Raw genomic sequence first — 22,733 nt, 5'->3', positions numbered from 1 at the left:
AAATAAACAGTGTATTTATTAGAATCACAACAACCCTGTACTCTTTATGAGGACAGGGTGCTAAGCACACAACAAAACTCTTACGAAAATACTTAAGTTAGCACGTTATACACAAATGCCCGAGGGGCACGAAAAACCATATACTTTAAAAGTGGAATGCGAATTACTAGCAGGTAAGTAACAGTTCTAATAGGCTTTGGAATCGCTAGGACTTGACTAGGGAATCGTTAGATTACTACTAGGAGACCTAGGGGACTCGGGTGCAGAGTGTGCACTCTCACGCGGGATGCGGGACAAAGTCTATGGAGGCTAGTAAAGGCAAAGTTAGTGTTCACGGGCGAACCCGACCTGGTAGGAAGAAAACGACAGTGGATCCTGACCCTAGGATAGTGAGGCTATGCTGGGACACCGAAGTGCCGAAGTTACCTAGCCCAGGGGCTGCAGCTGCATAGGTCTGAAAAGACGTCGGGGATCTCGTTGCCGGACCAGGAGCCTGGAAGGAAGAAGTTGCTGGCAGGCGACCAGTGAAGAAAAGTTCGATGGATCCAAGCCTGGATCAAGGAAGAAGAAAACCTGAAAGCAGAGGGGACCAAGTTCTTGAATCACTAGCCAGTGATTAAGTGGGCACCAGGATGGCACCGGGCGAAGTCACTGCAGTCAGGTGAGTGGGCGCTGCTGGGCTCTGCAGTCTCTCGGACCAGGAGGCGTTGTCGGCGACCAGGATGGAGGTGCGAGCTGTCCCACGAAGGTTCTTGCTGTCGACGTCGCTGGACCCAGGATTGGGCAACAAGTCTTGGCAAATGCAAGGCCCACGCGGTGGACCTAAAATGACGTCTTGGGTGGACCAGGAGGGTCCAGGGTACTTCTCCGATGGAGGGAAGCAAGGGCCAGTCTGGAGCAACCAGACCAGCAGCAGAAATGTCGTCGGGCGTCGTCAGGAAGGCCACAAGCCAGCGGGCTAGTAGCCAAACAACGCGGTGAGCAGTAAAAAGCAGAAGGGCCCCACGCAGATCGTGGAGATGCTGGGGGGCTGCTCTTCGGTGCTGGAGCTGCTCAGGGTGGGGGCTTCTCGGACCCCAAAGCACTCACCAGGAATTCACTCGGCGGGCTTGCTGGAAAGAAGTCGTGCAGTCTTGCAGATGGCCGGTCCCTTGAGGTCTCGTCGCACCCACGGTTCTCAGCTGGGCTGTAGAGGTCAGAGGTGCCAGGGAAGCCGGTTCTCGTCGAGCTGGGCAGTCGGATTCCGGAGGAAGGACTTGCAGCAGACCGCAGTGTTCTTAGATGGTGCCTGCGGATGCAGGGTGACTACTCCTTAGTCACAAGGGAGAAATCTTAGGAAGAAGTCTTGAGTTCCTTTCGCAGAAAGTAGTTTCAGGATTCAAAGATGATCTGATTTGGAAGGGGGCCAGTCTCTACCTTTATCCTGTAAAAAGGGGCTGGCACGCGACTAAGTCCTGCCCTATGGGTGGGACTAGGAGGGGGGTGGTTACACCCACTTCCTTGGCGGGCTTTTCCCCAGCACAGGGTCTGGAGTGACCCTGGAACTGGTTCCAGCCAGCCTATGCACAGTGAGCACCGGGGTGCCACGTGCAGTCACCTTCCTCTAAAGCCCTGCCTACCTACAATACACAAAACCCTGTCTGGGACGGTGCTGGCACCGCCCCTGGCAGGAAACCCTTTGTCCTTATCTCCTGCTCTGGGAGGACTCCCAGCAGCAGGAGGGCAGACTTGTGTCTCGGTGGCAGCATCCATTTTGTGGATGCTAAGGCTCTGTCTGACTTTTAACCGGGTTATAGGTTACATGCATGTCGTGTCCCTCTAGAAGGGTGGAATGCTAACCCCGTCGCCAGAATTGGCGAGGGGTTAGTATTCCAATTCGTATGACACCTTACTCGACATGTTTTGATAAAGCGATACCAGAGTTGGCATATAACCGCGAGGATTATAATGCACTTAAGAGAATATGGTATGCGATATCATGGAAACGGCTAAGGGATGGATCCCGAAAGCCGCAGACAGGCTCAGCTCATGCCAGAGCACCATCTCACACGATTCCAAGCACTCTGCCTTCAGGATTGTTAAGGCCTGCCATAGGAGTGACTGATAGGAGATCTGTGTGTCCATTTTTAGGGTTAGATATAGGTATACTATATCTAAAGCAAAGGGTGATTACACCACCTTGCCCCAGCTGTCAAGCAGCCAGTTGTGTCAGATTTGGATGGCCAGCCAGGGGTGGCATAATACATGCTGCAGCCCCTGGTAGGCCCTGGGTACACCTATGCCCTGGGTACCTAAGGTACACTGTACAGGGACTGATAAGGTGACTCAGTATCCAATTTAGATATGTACCTAAGGTACATGGAATCCATTTTACAGAGAGAGCAGTAGGCCTGGGGTCCTGAATAGCAGGGCCCCAGGTCAACTAAGTCAGAAAACCAGCAAAACACCAGGCAAAAAGTTGGGGCAACCATAGTCAGGGATCTACCTTCCTACAAGGAGGTATAGCCATTCTTGGCAGTGTAGTCTGGGGTTGGATGGCTGCTGCTCCTCTCTTCCGGGCTGGGGCCCTTACCCTTGTGGTTGTAGATGCGGACTCTCTCTCTCTCCTTTTTCTGTCACGGCGCTTTCACATGCTTGTGCCTCCAGGAATGGCTCTCAACTTGGCTTGCAAGGTGGCTCCACGGAGTGGCGCTTTGCGTGTTTCTTGCTATGGCTCCACTGCCATGACTTTTTGGTGCCTTTCTGCTGCCTGGTGATTTTACCTTGGATTGCACAAGTTGTGTCTCTCGGTGGTGCTCTGCTTCTTTCGTGGAGTCTTGGCGCCATCTGGTGGTGTTTTTCGCTTTTTGTTTCTCTCCGTGTCTCTCTGGTTCTTTCGCACGCTGTTCCCATGCTCTCTTCAGTTTTGTTGTGATGGCTCCACGTTGTGGCGCGGAAAAGTTCTCCGAAGCAAACTGACGTCAGTGCGCCAGGGTGGGGCTTATGTGACCTTGCTGACGTCACCCCCGCGGAGGACGTCGAGGCGAAGTTGCGTGGGCAAGAAAGTTTTCCGGGACCAGTCTCACGCCTGGGGATAATTCTACGTCAAGGAATCTGCGGCTAGAATCATCTCTGCCAGATGTTGTTTCCGAAGGTGAGTAACTTGGACTTTAATATCTAAAAAACACAGAAATTCACCAGTTATAGTTAGTTATCTCAAATAACTATAACTTGTGCCCTAAGGTAACTATAACTGCACCCTCGTCATGCATTGCTAATTACTCCACATATTACATCACTAATGACATCTTCCATGTCATCATTGATAATATCCCTGCAACATTTGCAATGAAATTATTGATGAGAAAACTGTGCCTGACGGGGTATGAGCAATAAAGTAATGGTTCGAGGCATGTGGGCTGCTAAATTCATATCTATAGCATAGATCGCCGCCTAGTGTTGGGTCCGGATGATTGCACATTGTTGTCCTGGAAGAGTCTTCGAAGTATCACGAGATAGGTGGCTCCTCCCCTGGACTACAGTGCGCATGGTCATCGACTCCATCCCCAGATTGTTTTTTTCCCCCATTGGGTTCGGATGTGATTTCGACGTCTCCTGTTCGGAATCGTGATAGAAGTTTTTAAAGGCCAAAAGGCCTTCTTGGCACCGTCGGTATTGTTCGCGTTCGGTCCCGTATATCTTCCAGCTCGTGGAGTCGGATATCCGGGGGGTCATGTGACTCTTCGGTGATCGGGGCCTGGTTGACGCAGCAAGACTTCGACGGCATGGAACGGAGTCCGTTTAAGAAATGTCCCGTGTGTGGATCCAAGTACCCACACATTGACGTCCATCCTGTGTGCAACAAGTGCCTGTCGCCGGACCACGACGAGGCCAACTGTATGGCCTGTTCCAGATTTCGATCGAAGAAGATGATCAAGCTTCGGCGCGTGGCGCGGCTAGAGGCCCAGCGATCGGCTCCGGCACCGGTGGACATCTTTGACGACCCAGAGGCAGACGAGCAAGTGCGTCACCTGCAGATTTCACCGACACCGGTGGAGGTCGAGTCTGACTACGGAGCGGACGACCACAGTCAAGACATTGAGGAAATCGTCGAGAAGGTAGGGGACGACGAAGAAGCATATGGGGCCATGGAAGATAGCTCGGAGGAAGAGCTATGCCCCGTTCGTACTCTTACAAAGGCTCAGGTCACGGGATCGCCACACGGCCTTACCCAAGACCTTGCACCTCAATCCACGGCCCCGCCTTCCGGCCCGGCTACGGAGACCTCCGCGGAGCCGCCATTATTGAAATCGAAATCGAAACCGAAACTGAAACCCTCGGTATCGATGAAAACAAAGATGGCCGAAACGCCATCGAAACCGAAGACGTCTGCTCCGCCATCGACGCCGTCGTCTTCGGGGGCCTCCAAGCCGATGAAAGCTGTCGACCAGGCAAAGGTGCCGAAGGTGCCGAAGGTGGTCAAGGAGACAAGCTCAAAGAAGGCCGTCGAGCCGGTGTCAACCAAGGCGGACAAGCCGACATCCAAGAAGGCTGTCGAGCCTACATCGGGAAAGTCTGTCGCGCCGAAGACCAAGGGGCCCGTCGAGGCAAAGTCAGTGAAGGGCGCAGAGCCAAGGTCTGGGGTCGTGACACCTAAAGGAAAACCTGTCGATCCGAAGCCGTCGGCATCGACGTCTGCGGCCGTGGACAGTGATCGAAGCGCACCGGTCAAGGGTGCTCCTGCGCCTCGACCAGACAAACACAAGTCATCCACGCTTGGGTCTTCCCCTAGGGGCGGACCAAGGACATCGGTCGGGTCGACAAAACCGTCCGCTTCCTTTACGAAGCAGGTCTCGGACTCCCTCAAGCGCCTTAAGGACAAGGCTTTGGCATCGGAACCGAAGACTCCTTCCGCACCGAAGCCGGCGGACCCACCGAAAACCACCTCGGCACCGATCCTCTACACGTTACCGCCAAAGGTGGCGCCGAAGGCCTTTGCACCGTGGTCGGTGCCCAAGGACACTGTGTCGAAGTCGACTCACCCGGCTGGGACTTTGGGTCATCGACATCCTTTAGTTGAACGGTCGGAGCATTTCATCGATGCCGACACCGGGACACTCACGCTATACAAGAGGAAAATAACTTCACAGCCTTTAGAGTCGTTTACAATTCCTCTGAAACGAAAGAAGCCTTCACCAGAAACACCAGTACTGGTTGAGCAGATTCTTCCACAGCCTAGGAGGAGTGCAACACCTTCGCCCACATACTCTGATGGGGATGAAGGGGAGCAGGATGAGGAGTACAATTTTCCTGCACATACAGAGCCTGATGAGCAGCAGGACTCATGGATGGACACAGGTGATCAAGGGGACCAGCAGACGGTCCAGGATCCTCAGGTTTATAACGTCAAGCCGTCTCCCACTGAAGATTCTGCGGCATTTAATGCCTTGATTGAAAGGGCAGCTACAAACCATAAAGTGAAAATGCATGCTGACCCCGTGGAGGTGGACTTCCTTTTTGACACTTTCTCTACTGCTGAAAAAACTGTCAAGACTCTCCCAATGTTGAAAGGGGTCCTTAAGCATGCGGGAGACATTTTCAAGGAACCCACGAGATCAAGGGTTGTCAACCCAAGAATTGGGAAGAAATACAGACCGGCACCTGGCGACCCGACCTACATAAGGGGCCAGTTGCCTTTGGACTCTTTGGTGGTCTCTAATGCCCGCAAGAGGGCAAACTCCCAAACCACGGGTGAAGCTCCTCCCCCAGACAAAGAGTCAAAAGTGCTGGAGGCATCTGGGAAGAGGGTAGCAGCTCAGGCGGCCAACATCTGGCGCATCTCAAACACGCAGACTCTGTTGGCCAGATACGAAAGGGCACACTATGACACCCTAGAGCAGCTGTTACAACACCTTCTAGACCAGTTTAAAGAGGGAGCTGAAATGCTTATCCAGGAGGGGAAGCTCATCTCCAACGCTGCTATAAAGTGTGCGCTGGATGTTGCGGACACAGCAGCGAGAGCAATCAACACTAGTGTAATGTTGAGGCGTCAGGCATGGCTCCGCATCTCGGGATTCAAGCCAGAGATACAGACTACTATCCTCAACCAGCCCGTTAATCCAGACAGGTTATTTGGTCCAGAGGTGGACACCACCCTGGAGAAGATCAAAAAAGATACAGAGACTGCCAAGTCCATGGGAGCTCTCCAGTCACAACAATTTAGAGGGAACACTTTTCGTCGCTCAGGCAATCGAGGTGTTAGCAGAGGGCACATGTCGCAGCAGACGCCATTCAATAAAAGTGGTGCGCAATCCTCCTACAGCAAGCAGGGCAGAGGTGGATACAGAGGAAACAATGCCAAGGGTCGAGGCAGAGGCAACAACAGTTCCCGTTCCTCTGCCACCAACAAACAGTGACTCCCTGTCACTGCCCCCCGACCATCCAACGCCTGTCGGGGGGGAGACTCCAACAGTTCCTGCCAGTCTGGAAGTCCATCACCACAGACAGGTGGGTCAGGAAACTTATCCAGTTCGGCTATTGTTTGGAGCTGACATCCACTCCACCAAACATACCCCCAAAACACCGTCCTATGTCAGCAGAGCACTTGCACTTATTGCAGCAGGAGGTTCTGGTGATGCTGCAAAAAGGCGCAATAGAGCTCGTGCCAGTGGAGGAAGAAGGCACAGGGGTTTATTCCCTGTACTTCTTAATCCCAAAGAAGGACGGCTCACTGAGACCGATTCTAGACCTACGCCCTTTGAACCAGTACATTCTTTCAGAACACTTCCACATGTTGACACTGCAGCAGGTTCTTCCCTTGTTACAACGGGGAGACTTCCTCGCAACCTTGGACCTCAAGGATGCTTACTTTCACATACCACTCCACCCATCCCACAGAAAGTACCTCCGGTTCACCATCCAAAACCGGCATTACCAGTTCAAGGTACTCCCCTTCGGAGTGACCACTGCTCCCAGAGTGTTCACGAAATGTCTGGCGACAGTGGCGGCGCACCTCCGGAGACAGAGTATACATGTCTACCCTTATCTGGACGACTGGCTCGTTCAGGCAAAGTCAGCCCAGCAGTGCGCTGCAGATATGTCCCACACCATTCACCTCCTTCACAGTCTAGGATTTTCACTGAACTACCCGAAGTCGCACCTTCAGCCGGCCCATGTGCGGCAGTATTTGGGCGCGACGATAAATACTCTGGCTGCCACAGCTCAGCCAAACCCAGCAAGGATCGACAACATCCAGTCGCTGATCCAGAGGTTCAGACTGCAACACTCACTCCCAGCGAGAGTGTTCATGCAGTTGATAGGCATGATGGCCTCCTGCATCTTCATAGTCCCGCACGCCAGGTTGCATATGCGTCTGGTCCAAGAATGCTTAGCGCATCAGTGGACTCAGGCTCAAGCACAGTTGAACGACCTAGTGTTGGTGACGGGTCGGGCATACAGCTCTCTGCATTGGTGGAATCCACACAACCTTTGCAAGGGCCGACCGTTCCAAGAGCCTGTGCCACAGATTACACTGACGACGGACGCATCTCTCCAGGGATGGGGGGCTCATGTGCTCCACTACACAGTGCAGGGACTATGGACGACGCAACAAAAGAAGATGCACATCAACTGCTTGGAACTGATGGCAATCTTCATGGCTCTCAAGTCCTTCAAAGTACATCTGTGCAACAAAGTCGTGTTGATCCGGACGGACAACATGACAGCCATGTACTACATTCAAAAGCAGGGAGGTACGCACTCTCCACAGTTGTCTCATCTGGCTCAGAGCATGTGGAAGTGGGCCATTCAGAGGAACATCTTCCTCATGGCGGAACACCTCCCGGGCACGGACAATCAGATGGCGGATCTGCTCAGCAGGTACAGCCACCAGATGCACGAGTGGAAGTTACATCCATCAGTTCTCTGCCCGTACTTCCAGCAGTGGGGTTATCCAGAGATAGACCTGTTTGCCACGGAGGAAAACGCAAAATGCCAAAGCTTTGCCGGCAGGTTCCCTCACCCACTATCGCGGGGCAATGCGATATGGATGAACTGGTCAGGCAAATTTGCGTACGCTTTTCCCCCAGCGCCTCTCATTCCGCTGGTGGCAAGAAAGCTAAAGCAACACTCGCTGACGCTCATCCTGGTTGCTCCAACGTGGGCGCGACAACCATGGTACACCACGTGACTCGAACTCTCCGTGGTACCGCATCAAAGACTGCACCTCACACCCCGGCTCTTGACGCAGAACCGTGGCGACATTCAGCATCCAGATCCGCAGCAGCTCAATCTGGCGATCTGGCTCCTGAGGTCTTAGAGTTTGGCTACCTTGATTTGCCCCCTGAATGCATGGACATCATCCGGGAGGCAAGAAAGCCCACTACCAGAGTTTGCTATGCAGCGAAATGGAAGCGGTTTGTCATCTACTGTACAGAGCACGCTATCAACCCGCTCGATGCGTCCATTCCTAATATCATCTGCTATTTGTTGCATCTTTACAAATGCAATCTAGCATACGCTTCCATTCGGATACACTTATCCGCCATAGCGGCTTATCTCCAAAACAGGCAGCATCTCTCTGTCTTCAGGGTGCCTGCCATTAAAGCATTCCTGGAAGGGCTGAAGCGGGTCATCCCTTCCAGGACCCCGCCAGCTCCTGTGTGGAACCTCAATGTGGTACTCACCAGATTGATGGGTCCCCCGTTTGAACCTCTGCATTCATGTGAGATTCAGTTCCTAACATGGAAAGTGGCTTTTCTCATTGCCATCACGTCTCCAAGACGTGTTAGTGAGCTACAGGCGCTCACAATTCAAGAGCCATTTATACAAATTCATTCAAACAGGGTGGTGCTGCGCACTAACCCCAAGTTTCTTACGAAGGTGGTGTCGCAGTTTCATGTCAATCAAACCATCGAACTGCCCCCATTCTTTCCAAACCCAGAAACGGTAGCAGAAAGAATGCTCCATACGCTTGATGTCAAAAGAGCGCTAATGTACTATATTGACAGAACACAACCTTTTAGAAAGACACAGCAACTCTTTGTTGCCTTCGCAGCCCAGCATAAAGGCAACCCCATTTCCAAAGCAGGAATAGCCAGGTGGATCGTTAAGTGTATTCAGATTTGCTATCGGAAGGCTAAGCGCACTTTAACGGTCCCCCCCAAGGCACACTCCACACGCAAGTTGGGGGCCTCCATGGCATTCCTAGGTAACATTCCTTTGGAAGACATTTGTAGGGCAGCCACATGGTCTACACCACATACGTTTACCAAACATTACTGTGTAGATGTGCATTCCAAACAGCAGGCAGCTGTAGGACAGGCTGTTCTTAAAACACTTATTCAGACTTCTGCAGCTGGCACGGGCAGCCGCCGTTAATGGAGGGACTGCTATGTATTCTATGCTATAGATATGAATTTAGCAGCCCACATGCCTCAAACTGAATATGCTACTTACCAGTATGCATCTGTTCTTGGCATGTAGGGCTGCTAACATTCATATCGCCCGCCCTCCTCCCCGGCGCCCGTAGCGGCTGCAGACTTTTCTTGCATTTAATCTCTTGCATGGCCATCGCTTACACTGTTAAACTCCTTCTTTGCCACAATGGCTAAAAACAATCTGGGGATGGAGTCGATGCCCATGCGCACTGTAGTCCAGGGGAAGAGCCACCTATCTCGTGATACTTCGAAGACTCTTCCAGGACAACAATGTGCAATCATCAGGACCCAATACTAGGCGGCGATCTATGCTATAGATATGAATGTTAGCAGCCCTACATGCCAAGAACAGATGCATACTGGTAAGTAGCATATTCATTACAAATGAGTGAACAAACTGAAAAATGTTGGCCACATAGTAAGTAGCTCAAGTAGATTGTCAGGCTATTTTATTCTTACAATTACATTTCACATTCTGGAAAGTTATGTTAATTACATTTAAATTGATATATTTAATTAATTCAATATTTAATTCACTGAGTGAATGTGCTGTAACATTTTGTTAGTTCTGTTAGTACATATTTTAGATTATTTTACATTTCATATATTAAAATTTTTTAGATTTTTTTTCCAAAGAATAATACAATTTAATATTTTTTTGTCGTTTCTCATCCATAGATCCCCACCACAGTGCGGCGATCTCCACATTTGTGTGTGAAGTTACTAGTAGTATCTTTGCTCTTACGAATCCGGTTTTAAGAGTGCCCAACAAATTGCTTTCGGGGGTGAGGGGTGGAGGGATTCAAGTCCACACCTAGGTGTGACTCTTCACTAATGGTGTTAAGTTACACTTCAGTGTAGTAGTAAATATACACAAGTGAATATGCATGTGCATGTTTCCCTTTGTGAATAGGCCCATAATGTTTAAACAGCCTAGGAACTTATTAGGTTGTCTAAAAATAAAGCACCATGTTTTCTTCAAATCGTTTGATTGCTTTGGCAGAATGTACAGCAGAGTTCAGAGACGCATGGTTTTCATGGTTGCCTATTCAGACTACTTTTAAAAAAAGTTAGAACTAGCTGCCTTTTCAGTTAATGGGCAAATTATAAATACACAAATTTTGTTTTAAAGGGTGGTGAAAAACTCAAATTATGGATGGAGAGCATTAAGATTATTGGCCCGCCGAAGTCCCCATTTCTTCCAGCCGACCAACCAGCAGTTTAAGAGCTTACCAGACTATCTAGAAAATATGGTCATAAAATTGGCCAAGGAGTTACCAGTAAGTATGGTTTTCTTTGTGTTTGTTTGACCTATCAAATGTCTTGCGCATATTGTAGGCCTAAAAACTGTCATTGATGGAGACACTCCTTGATGAGGACATCTATATGTATTCATCCAATTTCCTGTGTATTACTAGTCTAGTAGTCACACAGCAATGCTTGTATGTTAGGTGGGTAATACAAGTTTTTAAATGCATGAAAGGTCCTGGCACGGTTTGCTAGTGTTGGATTTATGTAAGGTAAGTGATGAAAGAAAGGTTACTTACTTGTAGTCCTAGTTCTGCATCATAGGAATCTTTATTGAACTCCTAAACACTTGAATGATCTCACGCTCTCTGCGCAGAACCAGAGTACTGTAGCATAGATATGATGCGCAAAGAGTATAACGAAGGGTGCCAAGAATCCATTTCTCCATAAGATGAAGCAGCACTCTGAAAGAGTCTATTAGATGTTATTCTGGACAACTAAATGGGTTCATCCTCATTTTAAAACGACAACATATTAAGTGTAAAAACAGCTTACAAATGTGTAAAGGTTAAGAAATAATGTAACTTGATAGACTTCTTTTGTAAATAGAGTGAAAGGAGTCCTCTCTATTTTAATTTTTTTATGGAAAAGTCAAGAATGTCAAACGTTCCAAAGCCCAACTCCATGGAAGGGGTTGTTTATGACTTCAGTGATAATTCTTACGATGCAGAACTTCGACTATGTAGGAAGCTGGCTCTTTATATAGTGGACCAAAACGAGGTACACTGTGTAAAGAGTCCAAGCAAACCCCAGTTGGTTTACTGAGGCACAAATAATATCCCAAAAGCTCTCTTTTGTGGTAGTGTGGGCGAGCTGTTAGGCATATCAGAGGGTAGTGCTAAGAATTTGTTGTACTCACAGAGGCAATAAATGAGACACACAATAAAGAATAAATCTGAGACCAATTTAGAAAAATAAGTCATATTTGTATATACATTTTGATACCAAGAACTTCGTTATCAAATAAGTCTTTTTTTTTTTAAATATTGAAAGTTGTAAGTAAGTAAAATAGTCACTTAAATGCACCTTTATGCACAGTGCTTTCCTATAGAGGGAAAAGGCATAGATAGCTTAGAGGTGTTTGCGGTCAGTTTCTGGGGACATCCTTTGGGAGTTAGAGTTATAGGGGGCTGAGGTCCAAAGTACCACCAGCGTGTTTGATTACCTGCCGTGGGGCGTCCTGTTGCCGAGGTGCTGGTTGGATTGGTAGCTGTGCGTGCTACACTGGTAAGAAAGGGGCCACCTGGAAACAGGCTGCAGAGGAGTTCTTTGAGACAAGTCTATGTGCTCCCAGTGGGGGACTCTGATCACAAGGGTCCTGTGAAAAAGGGAACACAGTCGGTACTCAGACTGGGGGACTCAGTACATAGTGAAAGACTGGGTTCTGTGCGTCCTAGGGCCTTGTGGCCTTCAGTCTCACCGGTTGGGGGTGCAAAAATCAGAACAACTGGGCCACTTTGGAAGTGAGTCTCTGCAGTGCTGACGTCCCTCGACGGCTGCCCTGTGTCATTGGAGTCTAGACTGGACTCTGTCTGGTTGAAAGGAGTCTGGTACCCCGAGTATTGGTTCTGTGCGACTTCAGTTGGTCCTGGCGTCCTCTTACTTGGTGGGGAAATGGATCTGACCTTCAGGAAAACAGGTACTTGTGGGGTGGTGGGCTGCAGAATTAGACTGGCCTGTGAGCGGTAAGTCACTGAATCGGACTTTGCTTTTCGGTGCCTGTGGAATGCAGGGGAGTAGCTTCTCTACTCTAATGGAGATTGCTGGTAATTTGCGAAGGGCTGGCATTCTCCCAGCGTTCTTGCAAGCTGGTCAGCTGCAGGACAAGTCTCTGGTCGATATTGTCAAGACTTGGTGCAGTCAGGCAGGGTTTAGTGCCAAAAGTCCACAGTCCATCTGTTCTTGCTTTTCTTGCACCTCTTCTTTGTCCTTTCTTCTTGATTTTCCGAATCTAAGTTCTTGGTGTCAGGGGTGCCGTCTAAATACTCAATTTAGGGGTGTTAAGGGGAGTGACAGGTAGTAGCCAATGGACTACTTACCTTTAGTGTGTCTACACACTTCTGTGACCACTTCCAGTGGGAAGTGGGCATAGCCCTGACCCGAAAGCCTAAATCTGCCAAAACTAAGATGGTGGAATTCTAAACGTCATGTTCACTTCAGGTAAGCCCACCTTAGGGGTGGCACTAGCCTGAGAGGAGCATTTCCCCTGTCTAGGGAAGTATTGGGTTGCATATCAAAGGCAGCAAAGGCCTTTAGAGCCTCCAGCCTTGATATGCTGATTACTTAGCCATCCTGCTTGGTGGAGGTGACAGCACCTCCGACCAGAGCAGTCATTGTTCTCCAGTATTAGGGGTGTCTTTCATAGATTCACATGCCTGAATCATTCCCCGTCGTCGGAGTGGGAGTCCCACGGTACATACAAAAGCAATAATATGCTATAAATACATAGTAAATACCAATAAAAACAAACCAGGAAGTAAAGTAGCCAAAGCTACAGTAGAAAAAACTTCCACACATATGACTATCCTAGTCATTTTGTATAGTCCAAAATACAGCCAATCAGGCGCCCGCACCCACCAGAAGGTTCTCCCCAGAGGCTCAGGCTCTCAGATTTTCTACCGCACGTCGTGTAAAGGGAGTCTCCCTGAGCTCTGCTCAGTTTTCTTCTCTTTCTTCCTTTTGGATCTTTTCTTCAAGGATGTCTTCAAAGAAATCTCTGTTTAGAGCCTGTGATTCTTGTGGTAAGCTCCGGCTTTTTAAAGAGGACCCCCACAAAAAAATGTATTTATTGCCTGTACCCAGATCACCAAGTCAAGGACTGTAAGATCTGCAGAACTTTTCCTCAGAAGACTCTCAGAGATAGAGAGTGTCGGTTGCTTTTGTGGCTACAAAAGCTTAAGGATTCTGATAATCCTGTCTCTGAGGTTGGCAGTATTGCCTCTGGTTCCACTTCAGCGTCTAGAAAGAGGCCTGCGTCTGAGGTATTGCCATCTCCTGGAGCTAAGGTTGCTAAAAAACATCAACCTTTTAAGGGATCTGACAAGCCTTCCACTTCTAAGGCTATCCCCACAGGCAAGGACATGGAGGGTTCTTCTGCACCTCAAAAACGGTCCACCTAAAGATTGCCTCAGACAGTTGTCAAAGTTTCACCGCAGGCTGTTTCTTTATCGTCGACGACGCAATCTACTGTCTCATCGACGAAGACCTCCGTCGACGCTGCATCTACGTCGACAGTGACATTCTCATCTCCCAAGCCCCAGATGATCATGTCGACGGCAGCCTCTTCACCAACTATGGTCTATGTATCTGTTAGACCTCTCTCGTCGACGACGGCCATCGTTGACGCCTCGTTGTCGACTCCTCTGAAGGCTCTACCGTCGACGAAGAAGAAGACACCGTCGACGGGCTCGTCGGCGAGCTCCGCTCCGTCGACGAAGTTACCACCGTCGACGAAGGCATCGACCAAGATGGTACCCTCGCCGACGATCCTACCGTCGACGAAGCCCAATCTGTCGACGACTGCCATCCCATCGACAAAGCCTGTCCCGTCGACGGTATAGACATGTCTATACCGTCGACGAAGCTCGTTCTGTCGACAAAGCCTGTACCGTCGACGAAGAAGACACCGTCGACGGGCTCGTCGGCGAGCTCCTCTCCGTCGACGAAGTTACCACCTTCGACGAAGGCATCGACCAAGATGGTACCGTCGACGACGATCCTACCGTCGACGAAGCCCAATCCGTCGACGACTGCCATCCCATCGACGAAGCCTGTCCCGCCGACGATGTCTATACCGTCGACGATGTCTATACCGTCGACGAAGCCTGTACCGTCGACGAAGCTCGTACCGTCGACTAAGCTCGTACCGTCGACTAAGCTCGTTCCGTCGACGAAGCCTGTACCGTCGACGAAGCTCGTCCCGTCGACGAAGCTCGTCCCGTCGACGAAGCTCGTCCCGTCGACGAAGCTCGTTCCGTCGACGAAGCCCGTTCCGTCGACGAAGCCCGTTCCGTCGACGAAGCCCGTTCCGTCGACGAAGCCCATTCAGTCGACGAAGCCTATTTCGTCGTCGTCTATGCCGTCGACGACGGAACCATTGACGTCTGCTCCATCGGCAACGGCGGACACATCGTCGACGCCGCAATTGTCATCTTGCACTGCGTTGCAGGTCTGGTCACCGTCTACGGTGTTCTTGACACCAAAGCAGTCTTTAGTTCAAAGGCGTGAACCAGCTCTCCAGCTCTCACCCCTACATATTTCACCTCAGACGTCGCCGTCGCAGGTTCCTGACCAGCTTTTAGACTGACAGTGAGGATGAAGTGGTTCAAAGGACATTCGGAGCAGCCACTAGTCCTTCTGAGGTAAATATAAAGTTTCAAGAAGAGGAACAGGAGGATATACAATCACCTGTACGAATGGCGTCCCCTGTAAGCAGTGTCCCTGTCTCGCAGGTGCCAATTGCTTTACTTACCAACCTACAGTATATGTTGGATGATTATCATAGAAGGTTTCCGCCATCTGAATCTACAGGCTCAGTGCCTGTTACTCCGGCTACTGAAGCGCCTTTACCAGTTTTTCAACCAGCAAATCCTTCTTCACCTACTCCGCTCAATCAGCCTGCGGATCCTCAGTCTTCGGATGAAGATGATCAAAGAGAAGGAGAGGTACAGGATGAGTCGGAGTGGGATGAATACCAGGTGCAAACTCCTTCTCCTTCACCTCCAGACTGTCTCAATTTCACCGCCGGTGGACGTGGGCAGCTTCCACCTTTTGATGGAGCGTGCAACTAAACGCTTCCATATTGATATGGAACATATGGAACAAGACTGTTTTCTATATGACTTTAAAGATCAGCCCAGAAAACAGATCAAGTCTATACCCATCATTGACTTTATTTGGCAGGAGGGAATAAAGGTCATGGCAACCCCAGCATCCATTCCTCTGGTCCTGCCACAAATGGAAAAAAGTACAGGGCACCGGACAAATCACCTGCGTGTCTCATTGGACAGCCGAAGCTTGACTCTGTAATTGTCCAAGCAGCCCAAAAGAGGGCTAGAAACCCTTCCTTTCCTGTTACAGCCCCGCCGGACAGAGATGGCAAACGCCTAGATTCTATTGGGAAGCGTGTCTCCACCATGGCGGCTACGACTGTTCGAGCGGCTAATTCATTGGCCATCTTAGGAAGATATGACCGACAGATGTGGTCGGACATCGCACCGTTCATTGACCTCCTTCCTGAGCCTTCCAAGGCTGAGGCGCTGAAAATCCTACAAGAAGGCCTAAGAATCTCAGAAGAGATTATTGATTCAGTAGTTGATGTAGCCTCAACTGGCTTTCGACAACTAGTGGGCGCTGCGATTCTCCGTAGGCAGGGGTGGCTACGTTCTACTTCCTTCAGACAAGAGGTCCAGAATAGGGTATTGGACATGCCATATGTGAATATCTGTATGGCCCCCAAGTGGAGGAAGCCTTGCAGACGATTAAAAAGGATACGTGAAAGGAAGTGAATCTCCACCACTTTGTAAAGGCTTCCTTTATTTTCCGTCCAGACGACAGCTCTCCCGGCAGCAACTGCTGTCCCAGGAGTTCTACTCAGAACACAGCAACAAGCGCTCTCGTGGAGACATCATTAAAGCCACAGTAACATCCCAACACATCCCCCTTCCCTCAATTGATTACACTAAGCAAAATGAATGATCACACTAAACCCACCCCCTCCCTAAATAAAATTAAATACATGTTATAATTAATGATTCAACAGAACAAATGCATGACTAAATTACAAGGTATGACTAATAACGTTCAGTATGTGACAAAATCACGAAATTTTCCAGGAACGAATTTGCACCTGGTGGAACAATGTTTAGTAATTGTGCCATTAGATTCAGCATTTGGTTTAGAACAACGTTTAGTAATTGTGCCATTAGATTCAGCATTTGGTTTAGCAACAGGCAAAACATTTGGACTGGCACTAGAAGACATTGAACCTGAGTCAGGGGTGGATACGTTATTAGACTTTAGACCAAATTTGCTCTTTACAAACTCCACCTTATGTCTAGGAACAATGGAGACACGAGATTTGTTCCAAATCTTTCCATTCTCTAGAATGACCACATGATTCTTAACTTCCTTGACTAGAACAGAAGGAGAAAAACGAGCCAAACCTTTACGCAAAAGTACAGGTTTCCTGATCCTCACCCAGTCCCCCGGCTGTACTGGGGACGACCTAAAGCTACTTTGAGCATAATTAGCTTGAGTACATGCCCTGACATCTGCTACCCTGCCTAACTTGACTACATCAACATCTTTCCTTGACATCCAATCCCTGTTCAATTCCGAACCTGCCACTCTACCTCTGAGCAAAGTAAAAGGTGAGACACCCGTGCTGGAATTGGGAGTAACTCTTAATGCCCACAACATGTCAGAAATTACTTTTCTCCAATTCAAACCATTGACGCTGGCTAGTTGTAACTGATCCTTGATTACACGGTTCAACCGTTCTACCAATCCATTACTCGAAGGATGATACAAAGAGGTAAGAATGTGCTTAATTCCATGAGACTTGAAAAAACTGTCCATTTCACTCGACACCAACTGAGTGCCATTATCAGACACCAATTCTTCAGGCCAACCTTCTCGCAAAAAAATGTCATTGAAAAAATTAATAACAGTAGCTGAATTCGTGCACTCAACAAATTTAACCTCCGGCCACTTTGACATGTAATCAATTAAAACCAAAGCATACTTCGGAGTTGCCCCAAGATTGTAAAATGGACCAGCCACATCAAATGCCAAGGCAATTCCTGAACTTGTATAGGAGTCACCGGAGAAGGACATGTGACTTGGGACTTGTCACTAAGAACACAAGCACTACAATCACGAACACAGTGTTCAATCGCCTTGTCTACTCCAGGCCACCAAAAGTCTTCACGTACTCTTCTCTTCATCGCACGAATGCCCAAGTGACCAACATGAGCCAAATCCAAAACTTTTTTGCAAAGAGAATTCGGAACCACCAATAAACCACCCCTACGTAAGACACCATCAATTAAAGATAGCTCATCACAAATTCTCCTGAACGGTACTAACTCTGAAGGCAAGGATTTGTCATCGGGCCAACCATTAACCAAGTAATCTATTACACAACACAAATTCTTATCTTCAGATACAGCCAACTTCCAATTAGTCTCTGACAGCGTAATTCCAGCCTCAGATAAGGAACTTACCGCACATACCATTTCTAAATCATCACCACCGTGCTCCAAATCATCATGAGGAAGAGGCAACCTAGATAAATAATCAGCCACATTGTTCCTTATGCCAGGGACGTATTCTAGATGATAATCAAATTCACTAAGCCTGTATTGCCACTTGGCAATGCGAGGAGAAGCCCTCCCGCCACCTTTAGTAGTGAAAAGGTCAACAAGAGGCTTGTGGTCAGTCTTGAGTACAATGTGATTTCCCCAAAGAAAATTCCTGAAATGCTGTACACCCCACCATAAAGCCAAGGCTTCTTTTTCGATGGTTGAATATGTGCTCTCCGCTCCACGAAGAGTTCTGGAGGCGAAAGCAATAACCTCTACATTACCATCCAATCTTTTCTGTGACAACACTGCCCCAAGACCCACATTACTGGCATCGGTAATTACAATACATTGGTCATTGATGTTGAAAAGTTTGAGGGGACGTGCTTGTACAATTGCATTTTTAAGTAATGTAAAATCGTTAGCACATTCTCGTGACCAATCATACTTGACATTTTTCTTTAGTAAATTCCTTAAAGACACAGTTCTATCAGAAAAATTACGAACAAATTTGGCGTAATATTCAACTAGCCCCAGAAAAGAACGTAATTGATCTTTGTTAGATGGTTCTGGTGCATTTTGAATGGCGTCTAACAATTTCATTTTGGGTTCCACTCCTTTAGCCGAGATGTGGTGACCCAAATAATCCACACTATCCTTGAAAAACTTGCATTTGTCTTTTTTTAATGTCAAACCAAATTTTCTTAAAATCCCTAAAACTGTTCTTACCCTACTATTATGTTCATCCTCCGACTTCCCATAAATGAGAATGTCATCCTGAAAGAAGGCGACTCCCGCAGTCTCTTTAAAAAGGTTACCCATAAGGCGTTGAAAAACTGCGGAAGCCGACGCCAGACCGAATGGCATTCTCAAATAACGGAATGCACCCTCCGGAGTCACAAAAGACGTAAGGTGTCTTGAATCCTTGCTCAACATAACTTGGTGATACGCTGAAAAGATATCCAGAGTGGTAAAATACTTGGCGCCTTCCAATGTTGATAACATTTCATTAATATTCGGTAAGGGTTGCCTATCAACCCAAATGCAAGCATTCAGATCACGCAAATCCACACACATCCTAAGGGACTTATCAGCCTTTCGTGCTAAAACTACAGGCGACAACCATTCTGACGCCTCTATTGGTTCAATCACACCCAAAAGACGCAATCTCTCCAGTTCGATCTTCAATTCATTTCGCATACTAAGTGGCACTTTACGAACCTTATGTGCTACCGCTTTAGCTCCCTCCTTCAAAATAATTTGGTGCTGAAAACCCTTGAGTTTCCCCAATTTGTCGCAAAAAACTTCCGGAAACTCATGCACCCATTCGCTATCAGAAGAAACACTCAGGGAATGTATAGGCTCAATATCGGGCAAAGAGGCATAGTATTGCTTAGCCTCGCGTCTAGACAAAACCATCTCTTTATGGTTAGGATCAAGGATCATATTAAGCTCACCCTGTTCGTGCCAACCTAGTAAATTGCTACCGTCTTTGACAACATAAATCATGGAAGACGTAACATCACTCTTGAACTCAAGCTCACCCCTAAATTTTCCTAATACTTCCACCCTCTTGCCTCCATAAGCAAACATTTTAATAAAAGATTGAGACAACAAGACATTTCCTATCATGTCTAGATCTTTAACATTTACTATGGAAAAAGGTGAACCAGAATCCGCTAGAAACTTGATACACACACCATTCACACTAATGGAACAGATTGGAGATTTTCTCCTCCGTGCTTCATCAATTGATGCTATTTCCACAATACCATCTGCATCCATTGGAGAAGAAGATAACATTAATAATTCATATCGTTCATCAATGCTCTTCACCATGTGTGAAGATCCTTTCTGTACACTAGTGGCCTTGCACAAACGTGCCAGATGACCTTTCTTGCCACATTTGAAACAAGATTGATTGATTGCAAAGCAGAATTTAAAGTTTCCTAAATGAGATTTACTACCACAGCGATAACAAGATAATCCTTGTACGTCATTCCTCGTCTTGTTGGAAGGAGGTGGAGAACGAAAGGCATTAGGACTCGATGTCCTGCGTTCTGAAGTCTTGACTGCAGTTTTGGTGGTAATGGCATTGACGTCAGAAGATTCTGTTGGTGTTGGAACTGTAACAGAAGATGCAGGAGTACTCATTTCCTTTAAGCAGAATTGGGAATGTTCGACAGATTTGGCTAAAGTCAAAGCAGTCTCTAAATCGGGGTCACCAGAAGACAAAAGTTTTTCACGCACTTTCCTGTCATTGGTGCGTTCAATTAGCTGATCCCTGATTATTTCATCCCTAAATTCCCTGTAGTTGCAATTGACTGCTAGGATCCTTAAAGCAGCAACGAAATCGTCGATGGATTCTCCCGGCATTTGCGCACGTTGCAAAAACTTATGACGTTCCAAGACAGTATTCCGTTTGGGACTAAATCTTTTGTCTAGCGTTTTGACCAGAGAAGCATATTCGTCCAAATCTGCGCGTCGCCATTATCACTTGAGATTGACACTCTCACTTCTTCAAGAGGTAAGGTTTCAAGAATGGACCTACCTTCAGGCCCCAAATTGTATACTAGTAGTGCCTTCTTCTTTTTCGACGTGAAGATGTCACCATCAATGGCTTCAATATAAGCGTCAAAGGTAGATTTCCATTGTTTCCAGGGCATAGGAGGGGGCCCGGGAGACTGTAAAAAGGGAGGTGGTGAGGCTACTTTTTCCATTGCGTGGGGAGCTGCTGCCACAAAACCTCACTTATGAATTATACAGATTTTTTTTTTTTTTTTTTTTTAAATTGTCTTGTAAAGTCTTGGCATATTTTAATATGTAAGATTATTAAAACACTTTTGAAAAAAAAAATGTTGTAGTGTATTTCCTTCTCTTGTATGTTTATATTTTCCTTATTGCTTCATTGAAAATAAGAGTTTCACAAAGACTGATGAAAAATTGTGTATCACAATGCACTTGGAGCTGTAGTATTGAGTGGCGTCATAGTGCGCTGTGAATTACAGTGCAAGCGCACGTCATAGAGGTGTTCAGAGTCTGATATGAAAGAATGTAGAAGCGCGAATGCTGATGCGCTCAAACGAATGCCAGAGCTCGAGATTGCACGGCTCGCGCTTAAGCGTTCGAGTCCGTTTCTATGAGATTAAAAGTCGCGCTGGCAACAATGTTGCAAGGAAGATCAAAATTAAACTTTTATGAAAGGATAATGATCGCGCTTGTGTTTGAAAGGTTCAGGACGTCTTGAAATATGCGCGGAAGTCTTTAGAGAAGGTAATCAAAACTCACGGTCAGGATTTCACGTCTTGCCGCTTTTCTTTCAGGATTGCACGTCTTGCCGCTTTTCTTTTAACACGACGTGCGGTTGCTCCGCTGTGAAAGGCAACCTCTTGGGAAAGATGAAGCTGGACCCGCGTCGCCAGTGAAAGGAAGTGAATCTCTACCACTTTGTAAAGGCTTCCTTTATTTTCCGTCCAGACGACAGCTCTCCCGGCAGCAACTGCTGTCCCAGGAGTTCTACTCAGAACACAGCAACAAGCGCTCTCGTGGAGACATCATTAAAGCCACAGTAACATCCCAACATACGGAAACAGCGAAATCCTTGGGCAGCCTTCAATTCCGCAAGCCGCCCTTTCGAGGAGCGAGAGAACAGGGATCGTCCTCCAACAGAGGTGGATACAACCAGCAATCCTCCTACAGACGAGGCAATCGGTGCTTTCACACCCAGCGCTACCAATCTTATGGCCAGAGAAAGTCTACTTATACCCAGAATAGGGGAAAGACAAATTACCGTGGAAAGGATAAACGCCAATGAGACTTTTCACCTGCCACCACCACAGCCCCACTCTCGAGAAACAATTGGACGAATATCAAAATTTTACTCCAATTGGCTGTCGATAACGTCAGACAAATGGGTCCTGGAGATCGTGGCCAGGGGCCATGCCCTAGAATTCGAGAAATTTCCTCAATGTCCCACCGAAAGGACCACCTCCAGCTCACCTGAAGGAGCTGTTAGCCCAAATCAAATTGATGATTCAAAAAGGAGCTGTGAGAAGTTGGCCTGATGTGCAGTGCTCACTATTCTAGTGATCACTATATATCAGTCCAAACAACCCTTATTGATGATTGGTTGTAAGTCAACCTTATAGACCAGCTATCCTAGTAGCATGGATACGAGCAGTCTAAGGCTAAGACTCTAGAGGGCGTGTTAAGCCAGCTGTTTTACCATCACATTACCCCTTGAACACCCAGTGAAAGGACACCACACAAGTTGTTATGAAAATAAACAGTGTATTTATTTATAACAAGATTACCCTGGCTCTTTATGAGACAGGGAGCTAAGCACACAACAAAACTCTTATAAAAATACTTTAAGTCGCACAATTTACACAAATGCCCGAGGGGCACGAAAAACCATATACTCTAAAAGTGGAATGCGAATTACTAGCAGGTAAATAACAATTCTCAGAGGCTTTAGAAACGCTAGGCCTACAATACTAAACACTCAGGTTAGGAGCAGGAGGCCTAGGGACACCACGTGCAGAGTGGGAACTCTCACGCGTAAGGCGGGAAAAAGCCTATGGAAGCTAGAACTCACAAAGTTACTGTTCTCGGGCGAACCCGACTAGGTAGGTCGAAAACGACAGTGGATCTGGACCCTTGGATAGTGAGGCTATGCTGGGGCACCGAAATGCCGAAGTTACCT

General features: G+C 47.8%; 1 protein-coding gene across 2 annotated transcripts in view; it reads left to right on the top strand.

Annotated features, from left to right (window-relative positions):
• Positions 1-22,733, top strand: part of THOC1 (THO complex subunit 1) — a 334,223-nt gene that overhangs the window by 268,764 nt on the left and 42,726 nt on the right. For both annotated transcript variants that reach the window (XM_078687449.1, XM_078687448.1), the window contains exon 19: positions 10,549-10,696. In XM_078687449.1, the coding sequence (XP_078543575.1) occupies positions 10,549-10,696 (148 nt within the window). The remainder of the gene's footprint in view (positions 1-10,548; positions 10,697-22,733) is intronic.

This window comes from Lissotriton helveticus, chromosome 4_1 (genome assembly GCF_964261635.1).
Source record: "Lissotriton helveticus chromosome 4_1, aLisHel1.1, whole genome shotgun sequence".
Classification (NCBI taxonomy): Eukaryota; Metazoa; Chordata; class Amphibia; order Caudata; family Salamandridae; genus Lissotriton; species Lissotriton helveticus.
Note: the sequence above shows the minus strand (reverse complement) of the source record. Positions and strands in the feature narration are given on the sequence as shown.